The 26,468-nt window shown below is 45.9% G+C and overlaps 1 protein-coding gene across 2 annotated transcripts in view; it reads right to left on the bottom strand.

Annotated features, from left to right (window-relative positions):
* Positions 1–1,627: 1,627 nt before the first annotated feature.
* ptpro (protein tyrosine phosphatase receptor type O) overlaps positions 1,628–26,468 on the bottom strand; it is a 39,762-nt gene continuing 14,921 nt past the window's right edge. The window contains exons 4-27 of one of the 2 annotated variants that reach the window (XM_029252212.1): positions 26,199–26,351; positions 24,098–24,616; positions 22,694–22,855; positions 21,857–22,053; positions 19,185–19,305; positions 18,139–18,332; positions 17,395–17,506; positions 16,728–16,891; positions 16,466–16,586; positions 16,029–16,162; positions 15,319–15,457; positions 13,858–13,978; positions 13,435–13,503; positions 11,390–11,473; positions 10,629–10,664; positions 9,696–9,777; positions 9,148–9,238; positions 8,185–8,261; positions 7,835–7,969; positions 5,358–5,480; positions 4,976–5,130; positions 3,963–4,098; positions 3,683–3,800; positions 1,628–3,435 (exon numbers count right to left, since the gene is read on the bottom strand). In XM_029252212.1, coding sequence (XP_029108045.1) covers positions 3,696–3,800; positions 3,963–4,098; positions 4,976–5,130; positions 5,358–5,480; positions 7,835–7,969; positions 8,185–8,261; positions 9,148–9,238; positions 9,696–9,777; positions 10,629–10,664; positions 11,390–11,473; positions 13,435–13,503; positions 13,858–13,978; positions 15,319–15,457; positions 16,029–16,162; positions 16,466–16,586; positions 16,728–16,891; positions 17,395–17,506; positions 18,139–18,332; positions 19,185–19,305; positions 21,857–22,053; positions 22,694–22,855; positions 24,098–24,616; positions 26,199–26,351 — 3,230 coding nt within the window. In that variant the 3' untranslated portion in view covers positions 1,628–3,435; positions 3,683–3,695. The remainder of the gene's footprint in view (positions 3,436–3,682; positions 3,801–3,962; positions 4,099–4,975; positions 5,131–5,357; positions 5,481–7,834; positions 7,970–8,184; positions 8,262–9,147; positions 9,239–9,695; positions 9,778–10,628; positions 10,665–11,389; positions 11,474–13,434; positions 13,504–13,857; positions 13,979–15,318; positions 15,458–16,028; positions 16,163–16,465; positions 16,587–16,727; positions 16,892–17,394; positions 17,507–18,138; positions 18,333–19,184; positions 19,306–21,856; positions 22,054–22,693; positions 22,856–24,097; positions 24,617–26,198; positions 26,352–26,468) is intronic. The other variant, XM_029252213.1, reaches the window with a different exon arrangement.

Below are 26,468 nucleotides of genomic sequence, written 5' to 3'. Positions count from 1 at the left end.
TGAAATTAGTACCGATTACCTTGAAGTACCAACTTTCCGTGACTCACCTGGGGACTGAACCCCAATCCTCCTCCTCCAGCACGCACCTCACCGGCCGTTTCTGAAGTTCTATGTTCTACACTTTTACTATTGAATTTGGTGACACTTCTCCAAGAGAACTCCCAGGACGGAATTGACTCTAAGACCTGCAGAGTTTCTACCCAACATCGTAACAAGGGTGCCACACAACAAACTGTCAATAGGGCCCTGATCTCAACTCTCGTACATGACATGGCCACAGCGTCAGAGACTCATCAAAAGTTTCAAGAACAGACTGTTTTGAGTTTTGGCCTCAGCAGACTGAACTCGAGGACCGTAAACAATTTCACAACTAACTGTTGCATGTGAAGCGGGTGTGTTCTTCTAGACATAGCAGAAACAAGGAGTCCACTAAGTCATCTTTTCAGAGACTTGAACCAGATGCTTCTGTAATGCAGGTTGCTTTTTTTTTCCGTTTTATGCCTTAAACTGCATTACTACATTGTCTTTGACTGAGAGGAGATGTAAAAGACTGTAAAAGGAAATTAAATGATTCATGAATCACATGAATTCTTGGCATTCATGAAGAAATGGTCCATACATGGATAAATTGCGTTTTGAACATTCAAAGTACAATTTTTATTGAAGTAGGAAGGCTGTCCACTTTGTTTTTAATTGCATTTTCTTTGTCATTTTAATTTCTGTGTGCTGCGGGGAAAAATACTCATGTTTCTGTTTCCTAAATGCACTCGGAAGGTAAAGGAACACAGGTGAAAGTGGCCTTGATTCCACGTGCTTCCCCAGGGTTTAATATGTTTGCAGTTCTTTCAGTTCAAGAACCAGATAATGAACCCCGCAACTTGATGGGATTAGTCGGTTTAGTCTTTGAATAGTGGTTTGTGGATAGAATGTGTTCTTTCATTCTTCTTAAAATTTATTTTAATTGAGCTGATGATGAGAAAAATGTTCAAAAGTCTTGCAAAATGTTTTTAATTATAACTTTATATATTTATGTAGGGGGCTCGGTGGCGCAGCGGGTTTGGCCAGGTCCTGCTCTCCGGTGGGTCTGGGGTTCAAGTCCTGCTTTGGGTGCCTTGCGACGGACTGGCATCCCGTCCTGAATGTGTCTCCTCCCCCTCCGGCCTTATACCTCGTGTTCATGGGTTAGGCTCCGGCTCACCGCGACCCCGCTTGGGACAAGCGGTTTCAGTCAATGTGTGTATATGTTTATAACTTTCTGTACTTATCCAGGAAACCTCTAGCTGATGAAAAATGTACATATTTGTGAACTCATTCATGGTAGAGATGTGTAGAGATGGCACATTTTTAGTTTTTAGTACCTTGTAACTGTTTTCATTTTCGTAATTTTGAAGTCAGTATGAACTACAACAGAAGCGTTATACTGTGCTGTAGTCTTATATCAGGGGTCACCACAACCCTGATCTGGAAAATTGCCCTTGCAGCAGCACAGCCACACAGTAACTTGTCTGGACCAAACAAAAAAAAAAGTTAACAAAATAAAAGATGCCTCTCCCAGATTCATAAGAATACATAGTGACACATTTTATTTATGTAACACACACATTAAAACTGTGACAATGACCTGCTGCTGGAGCAGTGCAGCGGCTGTCCTTCTAGTAAGTGACAAAATGCACGAGAATGGCACCGATGACACACGCGGTTCTGGACGGGACGCGGAGTGGATGGGGGGGGGGCGCACCACGGGAGGCCGTATCATCCCACGCAAAAGACCGGCGCTGCTCCCCCCCACAGACCAATTCGGAAGCCCTACAGCCACATCGCGGAGAAGAACAGCACTTTTTTCACATTTACACAGGTTGTCAGTGAGCTGTAGTTACACTGTGCTAATGACCGCTGTTTGACACAGCTGAAGAATCTCAGCGGAATGTCGACTTACAGCTTATTCACACTTCATTATGTACCTTAACGTCCTGTAAGAGTGGAGTACGGAGGCATGAGACCTCAGCCTTGGGTTCAAAGTCCAGCTCTAAAACACCCGCTGTACTTGTAATAAAGTAGGATGAACTCCAGGTGAGACACTGTAAACACAAAAGACACCAATAACACATGGCAATGGGAGTTAATAAGCCCTGACGTGAAACTCGCAGCAAACTAAATCATACTGGGTTTATTCTGAGGTTCCTGTCCTCTGGACCTGGTGAAACCAGAATTCAGCAACAGGGCCTTGAACACGTGGGGAACTTTCCACATTCCTTCATGTCCATTTTTACAATATCCACATGACCGTACTGTAAGATTTAAAACCACACAGTAAGCGTACCCTGGTAAACCTAAAAACATTTCAAGCCATCATTTTCGGTACCATCGTACAGTAGTTTCAAGTTTAGGCAAAAGGTACATAAATCTCAAGAAGCACATACACATAAAAAATACAAATAATAAAGTAACACACAGGTATTTAGTGCAGCAAGATTACCCACCATCGGTATGAGCAAGAGCTGAGTGGCTGAAGGGCAGTTTCCAATTTACTGTAGTTAACATGATATTCCAATCCATTTCAGCTCTGTCCATCAGAGGTGCTTCTGCAAGAGTCTTTGACAGAAGTTCAGTGCTGTAGCCGTGATCCCACCAACTTGGCAATACGTGGTGGAAGCCACGAGCTCACGGATCCATTGCCTTATGGCTTTCCCCCATCCCACTTCTGACACCAATGTAACATTGATGTCACCTGTTTGTAGAAGTCATCCTTTCAGCTATTTGCAGATGAGAACATTTTGGTCTGATATGTCTGAGGCCGTGGGACACTAGCGTTAAAGATGGCCTCTCTCATCGCCAGGGCGCTGAAATGAGAGCTTTTAAAAGGTGTGGAGACCAAGGCTAACTGTCCAAACAGATGACAACGCGTGAATAAGATCAGCTCACCACATGCACTGCTACCTAGACTGTCCCGCGATTAAGGTACGAATGTCACAACAGCAATGCAGCAACATGGAAACACTGTGAAACATGATGAAGTTAAGTGTGATCTAGGTTTCCACTAGGCCTGATATGAACATAAACCACTGATATTAAAATGACACGGCTAAGAAATCCATCGGTTCAACATTCCACCGGTAGCGTGGCACCTCCACCTGCAGCTTGCGGCTCCCCTCAGTGTCCTCTAGGGGGCGCCGGCTTCAGAAATGTGCATCTTCCTGCTACGTTTGAGTGGTCGCGTGATCCACGCCGATGGGAAGTGGGCGTTCAAAGGCTCTCGGACAGGTTCTTTTTCCTGCCTCTGAGAAATCAAACTTTTTTTTTTAAAATTTATTCATTTATTATGATTTTTTAATGTATTTATTTTTGTTTAATTTTTCCTGTTCTTGTGTTGTTCTTCTATGTTATGAAAGATGAAGGAAAGCCTGATGCAGGAAAGGGTGCATGGAGCGCTGTGACCTGTGGAAGGGGAGTTGGGATTTGAATGAAACAAACAAGTCACATTTACTCACCAAGCACTGTTAGGCCATGCAACGTTCTCCCAATCAGACAAAATAAATCCATTAATCCGTACATTCATATTCACTCCCAATAAACAGAGCGGAGCATTAAGGCTTATTTGCACACGAACAGTCAAATCCACACCGCTTAAAGCCCTAATGCGCTGCTCTTTTACAAAAGGAGACTGATGCTGGTCTAAGCTTACACTGCATCCATGGTTAGGACTTGGTGACGTTCTCGTAGATGACGTCACTGGAGACTGTCTGCTGCCTCTTCTTCCGGCACATGAGCTGGACACACTGGTGGATAAACACATACTGCTCCTGGGGGGTAGAAGCAAATGACATCAGGACACAACTGTTTCCATGTGGTGTCAATACAGATGGGTCAGTGTGCAACCGTACTATCTGCACATGGGTCACATGAGCTCACGGAACGTCAGACTAAAGTGCAGGAACACGGCGAGGGTTACGGCACTCCCCGACCTCCGTCTGCACCATGCACAGCCTGTGAGAGCGCATCTCGGCCACCAGGCCCAGCACGTCGATGAAATCGTGCTCCCGGATGTGCTGCATCAGCCGGTCCAGAGCGATGAAGGTCCCCGTCCGGCCCACTCCGGCACTGGAGGACAAAGACGGACATTCTTCGTCCGGCAAGTTTATCCAACATGTCTCCTTAAAAGGCAAACTGTGCCCATCACACTTCCAAATACAGAGATCCTTCAGTTCAGGACAAAGGAGAATATTAATGGGCAATATTATAACAATTATCACAACTGCTATGAGCCTTTATTTACCTGTCTCCTTTGTCCAAGGTGGCTTACAATGTAATCAACTTTACAATTGTTTGTCCATTTATACATATCAGTTCAACGTAAATACTGAGGTACTGAGCTGCAAGTGTTGCTTCAATTTTCAAATTTTATGTCTTATTGTTATATACTTGGTATACACTTTTCAAAACAGCATTTCCATGCTGCTGAACCTTCCTGCTATTTTTGCCCAAATCTGTAAAGTCTTCATTTCATCTATTAAACCTTGATCAAGAGTACAACAGCAGGTTCGAACCAGCGACCGTCGCCTTGCATGCTGATGGCCCGAACCAGGACACCAGCTGCTTTCCACTAACATAAAAAGTTAAATCGCATAACTGCTTGCTGTCCAGCTGTTATTTTTTGGACTACCAAAGGACACAGACTTTTTTAATAACGATGACATAAGAACTTTAATTTATATCCATTAAGATTTATGTCAGTTATGGGCTTTTAATGGCATCGATTGCTTTTCCTCCCAGTCGGATTGTCTGAATACACAGAGAAATGAGTTGGAGGTGGACACCATTTAATAGCACGAAATCGTGGGCTGTAAACTGTCTGCTTGAGCCACTTTGTGAACGAGACCCACGGAACGTGAAGGTCCACGCTCTAAATGTTTGGACGGAAGTTCAGCGGTGTCCTAACCGTAGCGATACGGGTGACAGAGGGGGAAAGCGGCCCTACCTGCAGTGCACGACGACGGGACCTCGGCTCTTCCCCGCCTGCTGCCGGATGATGTAGACGAACTGCAAGATGCTCTCGATGGCATTCACCGTAGGGACGCCGTGGTCAGGCCACGACGTGTAGTTGAAGTGCAGCACGTCCTGAGTCTCATCCGCCTAGCAGAAATACAACAAACATCACTAGTCATAACGCTGGAATCGTCCCACGGTTCCAGTATGCGGCGTGTCATCGAGTTACACTCCGCGGTCATCCGTCACACCCATTTTAAGGTGCTCCTCTCTTTTCCCATCATCCTCTACCATCAAGCCAGAGAGAACCTTGCCAGCAGGTGGCGCTCACGTCCCGTGTAAAGAGTACCAACTGTCGGCAGAGCAGGACTTACGTATCCCAAGCGGAAGTTCCTCACTGTCCACTCGGGACCCTCCTTCTCGGACAGCATCTCCACGGTGACCTCCCCGTAGGCTACCGGTTCCTCCGTGAAGGGCCAGTAGTGGTCACACTTCACCTGCAGCCACGCACCGAGAGCCCCTTAACTACATAACAGCACTATAATTTCTCAAAGCATTTGAAACAACAGTCAACGGCAAAACAAGACGCTTAATATTAAAGCCAGTCCCGCTGTTACAAAAGTACTGCATTCCAAGGGTAAATTCTTCGGAGCCATATCTCTCGTTACTATTACAGATCAGACTGATCTTCAATCAGTGTAATTTCACAGATATCTGTACTAAGCACTGCTAATAAAGAGGCAAGGGCAGTGAAAGTAGATGACAACTACGATAAAAGTTGTACTTCTCTTTTAACGTTTAATGTTATTTGTTTCTATCTACTTTATATGCTGGAAATGTAACTGCTCTGCTTGTTTTAACTTAAGAAAAACAGACTGTAAATATAACCCTTTGAATCCCCTGTCTAAACATCAACTCCAGATGTAGTAAGTATATATTCATTCCTCACATAATGGGGTTTCGTACGACAAAAACCGCTACAACAGACCGTGAAAAAAAATGCATATATTATTCTTCTGTCACGTCCACAACACAAGCGACAACACCTGACTCCGCACTAGCTCATGATTAATCGCTCACCCTATAAAGACCCTCTTCAGCTCCCGTACCGTTGCGGAATCTCGTTTGGGACAACCGCCCTTCCTCGCGTTACCGCGCGCGCGCTGTTCACGATTCCCGGTTTCCGACCACGTCCGCGGATCCTCGTTCCTGTCCTGTTCGCCGATCGACCGACCCTTCGCCCGTCCCTGGTTCTGAGAACTCGCCTCTTCCCTCAACGTCTAACGAACAACGCCGCGCTTGGGTTCAGCCGTCTCGGCTCCCCGTGTTCCACGTGACATCTTCGCACAACAAGTTCATTATTCAGCACGACAGTATTTCTCTCCATTACGTGGACATTTTAATTAAAGGGAATTGATATAAAGTGTAAAAAGAGCGGGGGTGCGGTGGCGCAGTGGGTTGGACCGCAGTCCTGCTCTCCGGTGGGTCTGGGGTTCAAGTCCCGCTTGGGGTGCCTTGCGGCGGACTGGCGTCCCGTCCTGGGTGTGTCCCCTTCCCCCTCCGGCCTTACGCCCTGTGTTACCGGGTAGGCTCCGGTTCCCCGTGACCCCGTAAGGGACATGCGGTTCTGAAAATGTGTGTGTGTGTGTGTGTGTGTGTGTGTGTGTGTGTGTGTGTGTGTGTGTGTGTGTGTGTGTGTGTGTGTGTGTGTGTGTGTGTGTAAAAAGAGCCGCTATAAAAGATGCCAGCGGTCGCTGCCCTATTTCAGCCAGTGGCAGTTTTTCAAAAGGAGTTCAGTCCCAGTGCAGCTTTCAGTCTGTCTGCAAGCTGGTATAATATAAGGACAGCTAAATAAAATCACAGTTAAAAGTAGCGAACCCTCCATCTGTGAAACAGGTAAGAGACTTTCTATCAGTACTTAGTGCGTTTCCTCTCGTTAGTATGACTGCGCCACTTCTGTTTAGTTCACCCCGTTCGCTTTGGACGGCTCCTGCTGCACTAGTGACCCCCCAGGAGCTGAAAAGCCATTTAAAAGGAGTAAAATGGAGAGTTTAAAGCACAGACAAAACATACAGTGTGCTTCACAGCTGCTGCAGGAAAGGGAGCCTTTTAGTAACAACGTGTTGTAATATGAAACGAAAACGGAGCGCTCGTCAGTGAAGCACTTCTACGGAACGCGAACCGCAGTCTGAAACCGAAGCTAAGGAAAAGGTTAAAGCACAGTAAAACTATAACTCAGACGGTACAACAAAAAGACAATAAAGGAGACTATAATTGTTAGTATGGGGCTTCTCCAAAGCAGAAGGTCTGCGTACCTGTTTCTTCAAGTGGCGTTCAAGTTACGCTAATGCGTGGATTGGAAAAGCGGTTGTCTATAATGGATTAATGCAGATCTAACACAAAAGACAAGCTAGGTGTTATATTTGATATAACGAAATATTAAAATTTGAAATATGTTGGTGCTATTATTGCCGTGTGTAAAAATGCCTTTGTCTTTATTTTCATTAATTAAGGGCAGTCATACTTCCGTCCTGAGAGAGACTTTTTTCACCGTAATAATGGTAATCGAACCTCCGCACAAGAGGAATTTGCCAAAAGGGACGATTTCACGGAACAAATTAACCCCGTTAGGTGAGGAATAGGTGTTCTTTATTAGATCACCGAACGCTGCGGCCCAGGTACGATCCGGCTTCCGAGAAGGACGCTTACAAATACGTGACCTCTGACCTCACTCTCTAAAGCTGACGGAGCTCAACCGTCACCCCCCGACTCTAATAATCCTGCGTGTTACAAACGGGAGTAACTGAACGCGTGCCCTGCGATTGGCTGCGAGGCGAGCGACTGGCCCCACCCTCCGGCGCTCGCTGCACTGCGTGAGCATGACGATGATACGGGACTTCTGCTGCAGCACCATCGTCCAGAAGTCATTGCGGGTCTCGGGGAGGGGCCCCTGGGTGGCGATGTACTCACGAGGCGACTTGTAGCCCTGTGGGGAAAAAAATGGAAGAGCCCAGACTCAGAAGCTGTATCACTTTGGGGCAAAACATAGACGTGGCAGTTTTCAGCAGTCCTTCCCCCTGCAAGATTTGCCTTACAAAATCCTTGCAGTCATCCGAAGGAAATACTTTTTCAACAAACGCAATAAGGCCGACGGGCGCTGCTCACCAAGTGTCAGGAAGAGAGGGGGAACGCGCCACTTACCGGAATGTAATTGGCGTTGATGTAGTCCGAGCCCTCGTCGTTGTGCATGGACACGAGCTTCACGCGGCTAAAGTCATCTGGTGAAGGACATACGATCGACACATGTTACATCTGTATTTACAGCCCATTAATCGCAATGCGTGACAGGAATTTGCATACATCGTGCTGGGGGGATACAACATCCCTCATCCACTGAACCTGCCTTGAGGATGTCGTCTGTATGTCATATTTACATGTTATGTAAATCCACAGCTATTCTGTTCTTACTGTTATATCATGGGCAGCGCTTGTGAACATCAGGGGTGCGGTCAATGATGCGAGCTAACCTAGATAAATTACTTAACTGATAGTTAACAGTCATTTCTGGCCCTCATGTGGTGAAATGACTGCCCGCTCTCCCTCAGTGCTGCTGAATCCCTCCTAGCATTTAAGACTCAAACCCATCTTTTTCAGATCCACATCTCTCCTGAATCTTTCACAACTTAGTCTTTCACCACCTGCTACTGTTTATCTGCCTATTTTCCTATTCACATGTCACTTCTATAGGTAGCTACTAGAATATGTGCACTATGACAACAGCTGTATTCAAATAAATAAGCTATGCTTCAATAAATGAGTCCAAGATCTCTCTCTGTTGTTGATGCACTTTTCCTTACTCCGGAGCCGTTTGTATCTTTGGATAAAACAGTCTGATAAATGCATAAATGAAAATATAAATGTAAAGAGATGCAGAGGGCAGCCTTTCTGGGTGGGTCACAACTTCATCATGTCTTTCCAGCTGTGAATGGGCCCAGCGGGAGGTACAGCACACTGAGATATGGGAAATCCTACATGGGACTCAGACAACAGACCTTTCACAAAGACACTTAAATTAAGTCCTTCTGACTTATTTAAAGTGTTAAACAAGTAAATCCAAAATGAACCCATAGGTAGCAACTGGACCAGCACAGGGGAGCGACTCACAAGGTAGGATGTTGGTGTAGCGATTCTTAGGTCGATTAACCGGGAGGTCTGCGGCATCGTGGGACAGATCCAGACCCACACTCTTCAGCTCCTACAGCACAAACCATTCAGAGAGAAGCTCAGTGTCACCAAACCGAGCACGCGTGCCACACACACACACACACGCACACAGCACTGCCTAGCTATGAAACCCCAAAGAGAGAGAATGAATGGAAACCGGTCAGGGGCAGCAGATGGCATATTTTTTAGCTGCTGCTGCCTTACATAAAAAGGACCCAGGACTGAATCCCACCTCCTGCTGCAGTGCCCCAGAGAAAAGTAATTACTCTTAATTGATACAGTAAAAATTACACTGCTTTATAAATGGGTCTAACATTGTAAGTTACTTTTTTCAGAAAAGTGTCAAGTTAATGAAATAAAAAACAGACTTTGATTAATTGCTCCATCAACTTCAGAAAACTACTTCGAGAGAGAGAGACTGCCGAGACAGAGAGAGGACTGTTGGCGTGACGGCCCTGTAGCCGCTACCAGCCCGTGCCGTTGCTGACCTCAAACTGGAGAGAAAACTTGTAGGCAGAGTCTTTGCTCATGTCTTTGACGTAGGCATCAAAATCATCAAGCTGGACAGGGCTTCAGACAGACATAAAAAGAAAGAAAATATCAGATAACTCTATGGATCATAAATTAATATAAAATTCAGGTTTATTTCAAAAAGCAAAATTGTAGCGACAAGTATTGTGCGCTATCATCTCAACGATTTAGATATTTTATATACATTTTTCAAATATTTCATTATTTATAATTACTTTTTCAGGGCACAGTAAATAAAGATTTAAGTATTTAAAGTATCTTACAAAGGTTTGCTTGTACTGAGTTTTGCAGGACATGCTCCAACATTGTAATGCTCCTTTGAAAACCATTTCTAAACTTTTCATCTCGGAATATAAATGACATTTTATTGGATAATGTTTTGACATTTATTCTCAAATATTACATACTGTAGGTCTGACAAAGGATACGCCAGATGACGACGACAATGACAATTTAATTTTAGTTGGTCTGTATTACTGAGAAAAAATCCAAATTTATGAGGCAGAATATTAGTTAGAAATACATAATGAGGCTTCCAAACAAAGGAAGACCGGTTCCAAATGATGCTCACTTCACTGCTCTTTAGTGCCAACTAATGGCTGGACGTAGAAATGCAGGTGTCATTAACTCCAAGAAGCAAACTTTAGAAAAACGTGAAAAGTGCAAGAATTGAAAACAAACACGATGGCATTTATATCTTTGAAAATCTGTAACATGAACGTTAACCTAACACAAGGACCCACTGTACATTTTTTCCATATATTGCCATTATGTATGATTCGCACACGGTACGTTATACAAACATTTGGTAACGGCAGTTTGCTCAGTGGACTCAGGGTTTCGAGACGTGGGATATGCTCGTATTTTCCAACACGCACACGCGTTTTTACCTTGTTAGCTTCCTTTTCTTTAAAGCAGTCTTTCCCCTGAAAAAGAAGAAACCATCTCGAATCAACGCACCGCGAATGACGGAACAGCACAAGATGCGTTTCAATCCCATAACATCCTGACCTTGCGAGGTCTGCATTAATATTCTGTGGAAACCGGGGATGCGTGTAAATCTATTTAAGTGCCACTTAAGCACATAAAGAGACAGTGTCCATTAGGCAGGGCCTGGGGTGGAATGAAGCGGATTTCCAGGAAAGGTTACTCGGATGCTTCGTGGAGGCCACATTAAAGGTGCACGGATAATGAAATCACTCTTATTACAGCGGACACAGACGGGTAGCGAATGGCACAGAGAGCCTTGGCGCTAGTCTTACTGTGCTCACGACACAATGGAGTTCCTCGGCGGAGTGCGCCCCGCAAGAGCTGCGTCTTGAAATCGATACTTGAAACCGCTACCGTGGCATGCATATCAATGCTACCGGGCACGAATATGGGCCATGCGCTACGACACGTTTACACAGGGAGGCGCTGAGCCGGCCCGTCGTACGGCTCTGTTAAAAATCATTCCATCACCATGCAAACATGTGGTTAAAGCCACAGCCATGTGGTTTTACAGTGGTCGAAGAGCATGTGCTCACTGGGTTAATCCCACCCTGATACGGCAGCCCAGTGCGTCCACGTGTTCTCCAGTTAGCGTGATTACGGCGTAGTGACGGAACGGCCTCACTTGTCCCACAATGCACCAGTAGCGTTGCATACTTACCAAGGATTAATATAAAAAGCCAAAAGATAGTCAGTCCACAGGCAGGATGGCAGGAGGGTTAGGAAGGCAAAGAGACTCCTTCGCCTGGAGTGGGTGCAACACGGGGGCAGGCAGGGACACAAAATGGCGCTTGGTTAGTAAGGCCCACGTTGATCCGGAAGCTTCTACAGGTTGTCCGCCAAGCTCCCACAAAGTGAACTCGATGAGGAAATTGGGGGAGTTAGCAGGACAGCGAAAAATGCACCGTCCCATCATCAGGGCCATGCTTTTCCGTTTCTTATCATTCAGATTTGTTTATAACGTTCTTTCCCCCAAGAATTTACCTATAATTATCAATATGAAAATAAAAATTAATAATGATCATGATGGATCGTTGGAAGATGTTGCAGTGTAATGACACTTCATTACCAATTCTGCATTCATAATAAAATATTATTTATAAATAAAGTGATTTGTGTTTTTTTAACCACTGCGCTGTCCAATCATTGCAATATTTACATTTACATTTATTCATTTAGCTGATGCTTTTCTCCAAAGCGACTTACAACGTTAATCTATTTGCAATTATTTACCCATTTATACAGACAGGTAATTCTACTGGAGCAATCCAGGGTAAGTACCTTGCTCAAGGGTACTACAGCTGGAAGCAGGTAGGAGGCCAATATCTGGTGCAGATGAACTTTACATTAACTTCAAAGGTTTCATTTAGTTTTCGGCTGATGAAAAAGCCGCCTCCTGTTCATAATCAATTAATATTTACGAATAAAATAAAGTTTCACGTTTGCTAAACTACTCGTCTAGTTAACACTACAGATGGTCCCCACCCTGAAACACTAACATGGACAGAAAATGTGCAGCTTAGATCAAAACAATATACAGTGACTATTTTTCCCATAAGAAATAAAATATTTCTATAGAGCAATGTACCAATCCAACAGTTCCAGAAACATTGGTTAAAATCAGAAAATACATTTCAAATAAAAACATAAAAAACCGTTTTGTTTTTATGACTTCAGTTTTTGAGTAAAAATGCATCCTTCTGCAGGTACGGAGATTTACAGCTCTTTTACTTGCAAACGTGGTCACTAATAAGGACTGATACATCTGCACTGTAACGGTGCTCTAACACAGGGACCATCTGTATGCAACACATTCACGAGTGTGTGCACTGCCAGCTTTCTAAGTACAATCAAATTTGGCATCAGCAGATGTTATGCAATGACTATTTTAAAATACCCATTTTATTCTGAAAATTAGAGAGAGAACATGTTGGTTAATGACACATTTGCAAACTGAAGGTGTTTAAATAATCTTTAAAAAAAAATTAATATGCACATATTTAAAAAACTGTATGCTATATGTGTGCCACTCCATAACTTTCAAATAAATGGACTTGAAGAATAACATTTTGACTTTGATGCACATAAATGCAGTGATTTTTAATAGTCTCTATGGCAATGAAATAATACATATTTATGGAAATCCTTAAGTCTGTTTTTCAGACTGCAATGTAATAATTGATATAACAATGAACATGATGTCTGTGATGGAGCTGTAAGTCATCTCTAATATGAGTGAATTTAAATTCAAGTGAACTGCTCCACTCCTTCATCGCTGTCGTAGGACTAAAACCTACTGTGGTTCAACTGTACTTCTGTATTACTGTCCTTTTCCCATGTTCAGCAACATGTACCGTTTTATCCCCGAAGATACATTAGCTTTTCAAACCCCCTAAACTGTCGACAAATGGCACTTTCAGCGTATGATATCCCGCTGATTCGACTTGAGCTGAATATGAAGGAGCTGTTTAATCTCCTGCTTTTTGAAGCGGCTCATCAAGTGAATCAGACATGAGAAATGACAGCGACCCCCCCCCCGGGCAGAGAAGGAAGGGGGAAGCACAAGATTAACCTATTCATAATCAGTACCACATCCTCTTGTTGCACTGCACAACCTCAGCAAACGCACGTGGATACATACAAAAGCAGATGAGCAACATGTTGTTTTCAGTGCATTTCATGTTTCAAAGCGGGAGCGATTCCTACCAGTTGTACGGCAGCTTCCCGTCCCTCTCGAACGAGGCAAAATTGACAAAGGTTCCAGCGCTGCACTCCCTACGAAGAGGTTCGGGAGGGTCACTGTATGAACACGGTTCGGTCCAGTCGCTATTAACACATAATCAGCTCCGCTTTGAAAAATGCGTCGGGAAATTACCGGCCACATTCAGTGACAATCACCGACTGCCTCCGCACACCGTTATTGCTCCGTGCCTCAAAGCAGGTGAAGGCGACAGCAGCGAACAGCTTCGCCTCTGGCTTCGCTTGACTTGATGAGTGTTTCGGGTCGTCCAGCTGCATTTGTCTCTGTCTCTATTGCTTCCCTAGCACTCCCTTCCTCAGAAGGAATACAGCGACCCCGGACTCTGATCTTAGCTCCTCCGCACGGCTTCGCCGCCGAGGCCACGTTACCTTGTCATCTGCAGGTGTTTCTTGCGGAGGACCAGGAGGATGAGGGCGATCAGGCTGACGAGGAGGACGCTGAGGACTGCCAGGGCCGAGATCGCCGCCACACTGGGGTTCATCTCCCTTGCTGGAAAGACATGGTCAACACACCGTAAAACTGCGGGCCGGCCTGCTGGCGAGCGAACGCGCTTCTGCTGCTAGAAACCGTGTCGTGTTCCGGACATCGAGTCCATCGCAGCCTCCCACAAAAGGAGTTCATCTGGCCATTGGCAGTTCTCTGCAAGGAAGCGAAATTAACCTTCAAAACATACAGCTTCTGTGGACCACATACTAACTGGTGTGTTACCACCATATTACATTACATTTGTTCATTTAGCAGATTCTCTTCCGCAAAGCAACGTACAGCTGGTAGTGTAGTGGTTAGTGCTGCTGCCTTTGAACCCAAGGGTTGCAGGTTTGATTCCTGCCTCTGACTGTAGTACCCTTGAGCAAGGTACTTATGCTAAAATTGCTCTGGTAAAATGACCCTCCTGTATAAATGGGTAATTAACTGTAAGTTGATTTGGAGAAAACTGTCTGCTAAATGAATGTAACTCACTGAAAACAAAAGTGTGTTTCAGCAGCAGGCATGTGATTCTCAGCCTGTCTGAGGCCACCATTGACTCCAGTACATGTTACATGGATAGAAGCATCTAGGATTGGCCAAGAGTACAACTGTATTAAAGCAGAAGTTATACATTTTATACATACATAAACGCAAACCACCTGCAGACATCAGTTACCATAGTAATAAATATTAACACGTCTCTGCAAAATGAGATGTCTCATCACAACACTCCGGAAGCACTTACAAGGAAATCAAAATACTTCACACAAATAATACTATGGATGTACTTAAATAAAATGCTCCGCAGTTTTAATCTGTGTAAATGATTACGGTTAAATCTACTTAATTCACAAAAACAACAAAACAAACACACTGCTGTTGAACTGTCGACACTAAACTCCCAATGGCCTCATCGCACAAATAAATGCTTGTGGTACTTCGGGGTCACGCGTGAGATATGATCGTCCGATGATGCCCGACCCCTAACAGTAAAAGTGACTTTGATGCTTGAAAATGGCCAATAAAACGACAGAAGATGCGAGTTGGCAGTGAAGAGGTGCCGCTAATATTTCATAATAAAGTGACTGAAGGAAAGAAAGCGAAAGCATTACATGCAGAAATTTAAAAAGCAACAAGAACACAGTGACAGAAATGTAAAATGGACTATAACTATACTTTTCCCTTTCCAAATGTGCTCAAGCAAAAAGGACTGATGTGAAAAAGCTCCTCTGAAATGTACAATTTCCCCAGAAACGTAAAGTACAAGAAGCAGAGTAACTGTAACACGTTACCACCCTGTGGATGGTAAAGAGAACGCTTTCCGAGCCCCCTCCCAAAGTGCAAACAGATCGCAGGCCTACCTGGGGTGGAGACGCCCACATAGGTGGGCTCGCTGGGGGTGCTGTAGCTATAGCTGGTCACGCTGCAGTTGTAGGCCGTGGCTGGCCGCAGACCGGAGATGGTGGCCATGTGACCGTGGACGATCTGGGGTTCCCTTCCCTGCGGAGGACAAGATACGGGTGCCATCGGCTCCTTATCGGCTCCTTCACACGGGACCACAACCCCTCAGACACATTTATGTGTAATAACTGCGTGTGCATTCTGATAACCCCCGAAACCCTCGTTTTTTTTTTCCAGACAGTTAAGGATAAATGTTAACCAGAAACAGAGCCTTGAAACCAAAGGTCTTATTAATCAATAATAATAATGTTAAGAGGTCACGTGCCCCTTGTTGCATCTCAAAACCACGTACTGTCCTTACACCTGGATATGTACGGCTCATGAACATCTGAAAAATATATTGGGGGAAGTATTTGCTACTGAGGCTAATGAAAGGATCAGATTATGAGGTTTCTGGTCATGCTGACGGCTGCGTTTCGGCCGAACCAGTTCCGCGTGTCGACGGACATTTGACACATATCCACCGTGTATTTGTGACAACCGTTGCTTTCAAACGCGCTCCTTTTCTTCCGAATGTCCTTCCTCCCGAGAGTTGTTGGATTTTAACCTGTCCCCACAACGAACACGTCCCGCGATCTGCTCAAAGTCACCGTGAGGATCCATCTGGTACCTTGAGCTCCTTATTCAGACTGAGCGGCTTGCAGAGGACCTGGTAGAAGTCCACCACTCCCTCCTCCACCCACACAAGGCTCACGGACGTGTGCGTGCTGTTGACGGCGTAAAGAGACCTGGGCGACGCCGGTTCTGTAAGGGGAACAGGTAAGAATAATCACAAAGGATGCATTTACATCATGCCAGCTGTTACCAAGTTACATAATCACAGCTGCACAGCATCCCTTATTTGTAAAGGTCATCTGAGGTCACGGCCGTCCTCCCCACTGCGGTGCTGGACAATGGTCAGTACGACGAGGACAAAGCTGTGCGACCTGGTCGTGCCCAGGTGCTCAGGTGTTGGGCTGAGGCCGCAGGACACCTCGAAGGAACACAAGTGAACGGTCTGGAGGTGGAAAAGCGAGGCAGGCATACCCGCAGAGAGGTGACACTGACCCAGTTTGACGATGTGGGGGGTGGACGTGTTCCGGCTGCGTTCCGTGCACGCGGTCACCGTCAGGTTGTAGATGTCTCCGGGGGGGAGGGCCAGAGCCGCCTTCATGACCGTGCGAGTTACCTGGGCACGGGTTGGGGGGGGTCAGTGTGCGACGTGTTGAAACACCCCTCACGAGAAGGCACTACGTCCCTAGCAGTAAAGAGCAGCTGAGCCACTTGGTCATCTAAAAGCACGATGGTCATGTGGACCGTGTTCGCTCACATCGACAGAAATGCGCCTCTTCACGCTCTTCTTGCCCTCAGCAACCACCTGCCAGTGCAGCATGCGGGAGTGCGACAGGTCGGTGAAGATGTCCCCGTAGGTCCAGCGCACATACAGAATGCCGTTCGAGAAGTCCACCGATGAGATGTGGGGCGCCTCGGGAGCTGCGGACGCCAGGACGACCACACACACACACACACACACACACACACACACACACACACACACACACACACACACACACACACAATATCTATGCTCAAGAGGCCGCGGCACAAAAAAAGCCCTTGATGGCCTTAACTCTAACGCAGGTCTCAGAGCACCCCGGCTCCTAAGTTACAAACACGGCTGATTAAAGTCCGCTCGTAACTTTGTTTGCAAATCAAGCGTCACTTTTACCACTAATTCAAAACCAATAAAAGTTTAATAATTCTCACGTTCCTTGATTTATTCTGGGTAGGTTGTGGAAAAAGCTAAATTCTCCGTAAAACCTATTTAATCACCTTTATTCACCTGAAGCGACGTAAAGTTAAAATTCCTTTAAAACAGCCGAGAATAAAAAGGATCCATTATTTCCACAACCGGGGTTTTATGGCCACGGAAGAATGAAAAGACAGCAGTGGGAGACGGAACCGTGACGCGAGCGTGCGGCCGGTCTGCGACGCACCTGTGATGAAGCTCACGGTGGAGCTGTCGCAGCAACGCAGCGCCGGCTCCCCCCACGTCACCATGGTAACGCGGAACTTGTAGTGCCAGGCCGGGAGCAGGTCGGTCACCCTCTGCCAGATAAAGCAGATTATTCAAAAACGCACGGGTGCGAGGCCTCCCGCAGACAGCCCGCTTCACGGCAAACGGATGGCTGTAACCGCGCGTCCTGCTGATGGTAGGAGAGCGTGGCCTCCCTCCTCCGCCCAGAAAACACAAGGCCGGTGCAAAACAACGACGACGATGACAAAAGTGTGACGAATGCCCAGCAAAACTATTGACACCTCACTAACTGACATTTACATTTATTTAGCTGACACTTCTCCCCAAAGCAACTTGCACTGATTTACCTATTTATACAACAGGGTAATTTTTACTCCACCAGTTAAGGGTAAGTACCTCCACAGGAGGAGGTGGGATTCGAACCCAGGTATTTTGAGTTGAAGGAGGCAGCGCTAACCCTTATGCTCTCTGCTACTCTTCCACATATTGGCGCTATGCCACGAGAGGGACTCTAAGAGCACCAACCATGCCTTTACTGCACTGAAAACTCCAGAGGGGTAAAAAGTCACCAGGGTGCTGGTTTCACCACCCAGAGGTGAAGTGTTTGGCTAAGACCCCACATCCCGAATGGGTTATATGCAAATGCGAGCAACAGCATGTAAATGGACCGAGGCAGTGCACGGAAACGAGACGACGGCGTTACCACGGAAGCCGTGACCGAGGCGGTGGCGGCAACCTCGTAGTAGGTGCTCCACTTGGAGGTCTGTGTGACGGGGCTGAAGAAGAACGTCTCGAGGATGTACTTGCGGAAGGCCACGCGGTAGGGGCGCTGCCAGGTGAGGATCACCGCCGACGGGCTCAGGGGGTGCACGGCCAGGTCCCGGACCCCCGTCGGCTCTGAGGGGCACCGCAAGGGTACGGATCAGCGAGAGACGGAGTGGTCTGACAGCGGTGCTGACCTCTGACTGTCCTACTGGTAGTGAACTGCCTGTGCTCCTTCTTACTCATTTATATCCACCGTCATCTACCGCACTGTTATCTGTCTATTTATTATGACTATTATTGTCACAGTTACTTGTGCATATGCTGCTGTTTCCTTGCGGATCAACAAGACATCCATCCATCCATCCATCCATCCACCCAATTTTAGTTCAGCTGCACATGACCAGACCTCAGTCCAGCGCATTACATTATTCTGTAATAAATTTTCTAGAATGAAAAAAAATAACGTGAAACATTGTTGGTCAATCTGGAAACCAGAACCCAAGCTGTTAAAAACAAAAATATCACTTCAGCATACAACATCAAATGAACACAAAAAATATTTTAGTAATTCCCAAAACTGTTAAAATGAAACATTTTATTTACATATAGTAAGATTAAAATCATATCAAAATGCTTTAACAAAATCATGTATATGATGCACTGGAAGGAGCAGTCAGTTGCATGACTGGATTTCTCCCCCCAGGTCTGGTTACAGTAATGAACTAACCCTAATCCTTATATACTGTACCTACCAATCCATGTACGTGTCTGGGTAATAACGGCGTAGGCAGCGCGGGGCACCAGGCACAGCAAGCAGAAGGCAGTACGCACACACACACACACACACACACACACACACACACCCGCATGCAGACCCTACAATTTCTACATCTGCATCACCACAATCGCAATACAGATTGTCAAAAGAAGTATGAATGACTGCATTTGAGGCCTGTGGACTCAGCAATTGCAGGTGGAACGCACCTATTGCGATGATGACGGGGTCCGATGGCGGGCTCACCAGCGGTCCGTTGGTGTGGTAAACCACTACCCTGTACTGCGCCCCTGGAGTCAGATTGGTGATAATATCGCTGGTGGAGTTTTCCTGTGGATTAAAATCACGATAACATTTCATATTTTTCCCCATGAAAAAAACTTCCAGAATTTTTTTTTTTTTTTCTTTTTTGCTGCAGTAATTTATCGTTTTCCCAGAACACTTACACTTTCCTGAAAAACAATTAACCTTGACGAGTCAGACCGGGGTCATTCCAAGGAATAAAGAGCATTACTAGTTTTAAGAGCTTAAAAACTTACGGCTTTCTGTTCTCCATGTTTTTACTAAAAGGATGGGTTCATTTTTCTTTCCCCTGATTTATTTTCACTTGAGCTTCTCGCATCACTTTTCTCCAGAGCCGAGCCACTACCGAGCAGTTACCTGGCCAGTCGGTTATTTTCCAACCTGCCGTATCAGTTGTAGGAGTTCAGTTCCTGACCTCTGGCTTTCTTCAAAATCATCATAAGTATCATATTTATTACTTATGATGAACGCATTAGGTGAATTAGCAGATACATGTGCCACTTGTGTCACTGTACGTTAAGTGCACCGAGGCCAGCCATTCGGAAGGATGCGGCACAGAAATTAACTCGTAAAAATACAGTAATATTCAGCTAAGAACAGCACGGCTGTTTGAAAATGTCTTATTTAAATATATATTAACACATCATTACAATATGCAAAACACAGTTATACAATTTTTTTTTTTTAAGTCTAAAGTTAATTCAACATATTTGCTATGAAATAAATAATTTATTAGAAGGGAATTACTACTACATGCTGCTTGCAGTACAGCATCTAAAACAGAACATTCCGGCATTTATCGTCTTATTTAATGCACCGGTTTAACGTTTAAAGGTCGTACCGCACAGGATGGTTAAGAACTGGAGTACAATGGTGCTTGCGTTAGCACCGGAGACATGACTTTATGGAGAAAATAATAAATTTTCAGTTTTATTTTAAAAAGCGCCTCATCAGACTACGAGTGGGAGTGGATTCATTCCACTAGTTTCCACAGCGTTTACCGCTCGTGTCTGGTGTTCCTCGGCGGTGATGATCAAATGGCAAGTGCCGCACATGTCGATGGGATAAATCCCTCCACAATACAGATCAAATATGAATTTGTGGAAGCAATATGTTTGTATTTTCAGTCATTTTTAATCTTTTTTTAATCTTAGCACATCTCAAAGTGAAAAAAAATGTTGGAAGTGTAAATATAGTTATAACCAAGAGCTTTTACAAAACCTACCCAGTGAATTAACGGGAGTATTCCACATCTGTTATTTTATACTTTTATTGACTGTATGGATGCTGAATGAAACAGAGTAGCCAGATGCTGACAGATGTTTCACATGTTGTTTTAGGTTAAAGATAATAAAAAGTGCTGCCATAGACCGAAATCCCGTCCACAGTGTTCCCTGCCTCATGTCCTGAGTTTCCAGGTTAGGCTCTGGAACACAGCGACCCTGTGTGCTATAGCAGGTGATGAAAATGAATGAATGAATGAATGAATGAATGTCTCACAGAGGAATTTTAATTCATTATAGTTTCATCTCTGGATCATAACAATAAGATCATAATGTCAATAAATTGAGGGGTATCTGTACTCGTTATGACCCGGCGGCTGGGTCCGCAAACAAAGCCATATAAACAGACTTCCGGTCACAAACGTATTTCTAAGTTGAGGACTCTGTAATGTATTAATGGCAATAAAACAGAGCGACGACACGGATGCATTCCGATGGCGGTCGGAGCCGTGGAGACGGGCGGTCTGCCTCCTTTCTCCGGCCGGCAAAGTGAAGCGAAGGGTGTAATGACCCCGCAAAGAGGAACTTTAATCACACTGATAGCTGCAATCGCAGCGGGACAGCTGGCGTTTCGCCGGCTGCCCGATAAGTCCGAACGGATCACGTCCATCTCCAGCCCAGGGAGATACGGCCATCTCCAGGCTAATATAAACTGACGCAGCTCCCCTGTTACTGAGCCGGCAGGACTTGCCAAAAGAGTCTACATGACTAATGTCGCAACTAAATATATGAGAGACTAACAAAAGAGTGCAATTTAAAACGGTGGCAATTACTGTGATTAGCATGTTAATATACAAATAAGCTGGAAAATGTGTTCCAGACAGGCAATCCAAACACACGCGCTAAAATTTCTATTTTTAAACACTTTCGCAACTGAAATTTGCACTGCTAACATATGTGTATGTTAATGTATTTATCGAAGTGTCATCAGCTACACCTACTTACATTTCATCTTGCCATTAAGCTGCTATTTCCACCCATCATGCCAACATGACTCAGACATGCTCGGTATCTGGACTGTACCGTGTTTGTATATTTTTGTATTCGTTAATACATTTTAAAAATATTCACTTATTATTATATTTTATTTATCACTTAGATGTCCTGTTTTATGAAATGTGTCTGAAGGAGCACCCGCAATGTCAAATTCCTTATATGTTCAAGCGTAAGTTATCTTACAAGGTATAACCAGAAATAAATACCGTTATCAGGTTGTTTTTTCCCAAAACTGTGATAAGCGAGTGCACTCCGAGAGTTGCGAGATAACCTGGAGAACCGCTGCAGGACCTCCTCACCTCGCCGCAGTAGGTGCTCTCCGTCCTCTGGCCGAGGCTCGGTTTGAGGCACGTCAGCGACAGCACGGACACCAGGCTGCCATTGCGGCCCTCTGCGCCGGGGGCCCAGGATACAGCTGCCGTGCTCGGCCCCAGGAGCGTGACGCTGACCGCCTGGGGCCGTTCCGCAGGCTGCTCGAACCACTCGCCGCCGGGACCTGCAACGCAGCACCTGGGTAAGTCGCACCGCACACCGCGACGCAGGCTCCGCAGCAGGTGCTCGGGCCACTACCCCCCCACCCCACAGCAAGCCGACCGAGCTCAGATGCACTGGGTTATGCTGCAGGACCGTGTCTAAGCGGTCCCAGGTGGGCCAGGCACCTGTCACCCAAGGGCTGTTAACAGGCTTCTCCATTCCTCCCATCACCCCCTGGTGCGGCACCACAGGACATAGAAGTGCGAAAGATGAGCGAGGTGTCAGTGTGCCGTCCGCCGAGGATGCCACCGCAATCTGTCGAACAGCGTAAACAATCACGTCGGCGGTACAGCTCCGAACGAGTGCTACTCGCGATGCTCGCCGCGAACGAATGCAAATTACAGTGCATACATAAACCGCATAAGCCTCGAGAACCAAAATCGGCGATTAAGCTCCAGTCGTTCAGCGGCCGAGAGCTCCAAATAACACCGCGGCTAAATTAATATGCAGAAATGAGGCGGCGGGAGGCCTGGGAGGCGCGTTCGTATCCGGTCACCTTTACCGCAACCCCGCAGCGGGCGGCACCTCCTCTGCGAGGACAGATGGAGGATGAGCTGAGAAAAGCCAGAGCGCTTTGAAACGTTAAGGCGAAGGCCACTCACTGAGGTAGAAGGTGACACCGGTGTCCCTGGCGCTCTCCCGGGGCTCGCAGCGGCCGGACGTGCTCAGGGTGCGCACCAGCACCCGGTAGGTTCCGGGCTCCCTGAGCTTCAGGAAGAACTCATGGGTGTTGTCATCCACGGTGGCCGTCTCCGTGCAGTTTTCTGTTAAAACGTTTACACTTCGCTGCAACTGACTTCACCTCAGGCCTGGAGCAACTTAAATTATGCATTTATTCCCGAGGCTCTTACAGCTGGACTTTTACGAAAAGAAGGCGTAACAGATGCACTGCCCTGGAAAAGTCTCCACTTTGCAGGACTCGGACTCAAAATGCTTCCTTTCGTATGTGGCGCAGTACTCCGGGTCCTCAACTTACAAGCGCAATTGGGACCGGAAGTCTCTTCATCACCCGGTTTATTTGTAAATCTAACCACTGCATCGCAGTTCATGAAACCTTAATAATACAGACTTCCCTTAATTTATTAACCGGACAGGTTCGGAGAAAAGCTAGGAATTATCGACGCTTTCTTTTTACGATCTCTCTGCATGAGACACTTTCAACATTTGTTTAGCATCTGGACACTTTGCCTCCTTTAGCAAGTATACAATTAATAAAAGCATAAAATAATGTGATGCACTTTTGGTATCGTTGCCGGAGATGTACGTCACTTTAGAGAAAAGCATCTGCTAAGTGAATAAATGTAAATATAACAGACACTGCAAAAGTGTCATATTTTATATAAAAAAAGAAAAATACACTATTATACTTTTAATATTTTTCTTAACTTCAACCTATTCATATTAAAATGACTGAAAATAAAAAAGGGTCTCTGCAAATTCCTATTTAATGCCAACTGATGACCAATTTATCCCAGAAATTTGTAAGTATAACGTGTTCCTGATCTTGTCACACATCACAAACATCAGCGTCAGAAATGCATTGTAAAAAAGGTGGAGGTGAGCGGAATTAATCCGTGGAATTAATCCATCTCACTTTCCGACTGCGTTTAGTTCTCTTTACTGCCAACTAAAGGCTGTATTCAGAAATGCAGGTGACATTCACGCCGTAACAATTTTTAAAAAAAAAGAAAAAAAAACAGCTGAAAAAAGTAGAATTAAAAAATACCCGGTGGTATCTTAGAGGATTCGTAACCCAAAGGTTCGTAACATGAGGACGCAGGGTATAGCTGTACGGACAGTACGACAGCGGCAGAATTTTTGCAAACCTTCATTACTGCATCGATGCAGTTTCTACCTTGGAACAAGAACACGAGGGCAAGGTAGGGCAGCGCTGAGAAACTTCAGTGTTACCAGGTGACAAATGTTTAAAAACCACAAAAATAACAAGCGTGCAATCAGAGCCAGTAGCCTACAGCGTCACTGTCGCAAGTCTTGCACACACTTACCATCGTGGTACACATACACGTTGAAGCCATCGAAGGCGGAGGGGGCCCGCGGCGGCAGCCATCGCAGCTCCAGCAGGACGGGGGGTCTCTCCGTGGGTAGCGACGAGGGAAACGAGGACGGTTCCGCGGCCGAGCCCGACTCGTTGGACTCGTCCGGCACCACGGCATTTACAAACTCCTCCTGGGCGCCTGGGGCGGGGCTCGACGTGGCCACCTCCCAGTAAGGGTCGGGCGCATTCTCATCTTCGGTGTCATTGGCGAAGGAGCGTTCCATAGAGGAATTCACAGGTCGGACGGGGTCCGCCTCGCTCTTGGGCTCCTCCTCCTCCTCCTCCTGAGCCTCAGTCTGCTCCTCCACAGGCTCTACTTCCTCCTCGTGAGCCTCCGCCTCTTCCTGCTCCTCCATAAGGGGGACGTCGCGCACTCTCCGGGAGGGAGGCCTACCGATCTTCCCCTCTGACAGAGCCCCGCTGCTGAGCTGAACCACCTTAACGGAGACGTTGAGGGGAGGGTTTGGAACTGCAAGGAAGAACACCGATCACTTCACTGAAGACCAGCAAACATGACAATAACTGAGTGGGCGGATAAAGTTAAAAAAACTGCACTATATTTATTTCGGACAAATTAAGCGCTGTCCATTGGTTCCATGAATATTCAAGTTAGACATTTACATTTATTCGCTCAGCAGACACTTTTCTCCAAAGCGACTTACAATGGATACTATGTAGTGTTACCAGCCCACACACCTTATTCACCAAGGTAACTTACACTGCTAGATACACTACTTACACCAGGTCACCCATCCATACATCAGTGGATGAAACACACACACTCTCTATGTCACTCACACACTATGAGGAACCTGAACAGTACGTCTTTAGAACGTGGGAGGAAACCAGAGCACCTAAAGACTTACACTGGGTCACTCATCCATACATCAGTGGAACACACACACTTTGTCTGTCACTCACACACTATGAGGGAAACCTGAACAGCACATCTTTGGACTGTGGGAGGAAACCCACACGGACACAGGGAGAACATGCAAACTCCACACAGACTGAGCGGGGGATCAAACCCCCGTTCTTTTGCATCACTCAGGCGCTGTGAGACAGCAGCACTACTCGCTGTGCCACCATGCCACCCTCATTTTTGGGCAATAAAGGAATTCCCCCAGGTTATTTGTTTCTAATTGCAAGGCTTTTCTGAAATTTCTGCTAGAGAGCAAACATGTATTCCTGCTTCCTGTCATTAGCTGGCAGCAAAACACATCCAAACAGAGGAGGAGTCTGGAAGTGCCTTCGTCCACTTCACTTCCACAGTGTTTACAGCTCGAATCGGGTGTTTCTGCATGTCGGCGATCAGTTACAAGATGAAAAATGTTGCACACGTATATGGGAAGAACACTGTGCCATGCATCACAGGCTTATGTGAGATTTCTGTAGAACCTAGATAAATCCAGGGTGGTCTGTAGTATTAACCTCTTGATTGTGTCAATAATAAAGGAAGATGAAAGTGGGCAGAGGGTGATAAACACTGCACACATCTCTGACATGAATCGGTCTATCATAGGAACCGAACAGGTTCTTATAGAAGTTTGTTCCAATTTTAATGTTGTTTGAAGTTAAAAACCACGGCATAAATGTTGCAGTATTTTTATTTATTACAGCTCTCTCTGCATTTCTTACAGAACCTTGCTGGTAGCGCAGCGGTTAGAGCTGCTGCTTTTAGACCAGAAGATGACCGGTTCGAAGCCCACTCTCAGCTGTAGTACCTTTGAGCAAGGTACTTACCCTAAAATTACTCCAGTAAAATTACCTAGCTGTATGAACGGGTAAATGAAATGATAAGTTACTTGCCATTATATCCTTTTGGAGTGGTGACAGCTAAATGAATAAATGTAAGCCTAAGCTGGATAACAAAGGGGCTCTGCATTTACGAGCTAACTGAGTATGGACATATACAGTCGAGCAGAATAATGCTCATAAGTTGAGGAGTCAGTGCACCTGTGAAGACTGATTTAATTTACAGAACTGGCTACGCGACCAGCAGAACGTTACGTGATGCGGTAAGACCGAGGAGGACATAGAGCAGAACGCACCTGTCCTGTGTTGCGCCGGCTCGTGGGTGATCCCGCTGCGGCGGGCAAGGGTGCTCCCGTTGAACGAGGCTTCCGACAACAGCTGGAACGTGACGTTGCTGTAGCAGACGCCCGGAAGCCAGTGCTTGAACACCGTTTTCCCCTTGGAGAAATCTGTGGCAACAGAACAGTTCTTTCATGCTCCAAACTGCAGACGTCTTCTTCTCAAAAGCGTGGCATCCTGCAGGATACTCAAAGGCTTTTCGCCAGCACCGTTTAGTCCACGCTACA

The sequence above is a fragment of the Scleropages formosus genome, chromosome 5 (assembly GCF_900964775.1).
Source record: "Scleropages formosus chromosome 5, fSclFor1.1, whole genome shotgun sequence".
NCBI lineage: Eukaryota > Metazoa > Chordata > Actinopteri > Osteoglossiformes > Osteoglossidae > Scleropages > Scleropages formosus.
Note: the sequence above shows the minus strand (reverse complement) of the source record. Positions and strands in the feature narration are given on the sequence as shown.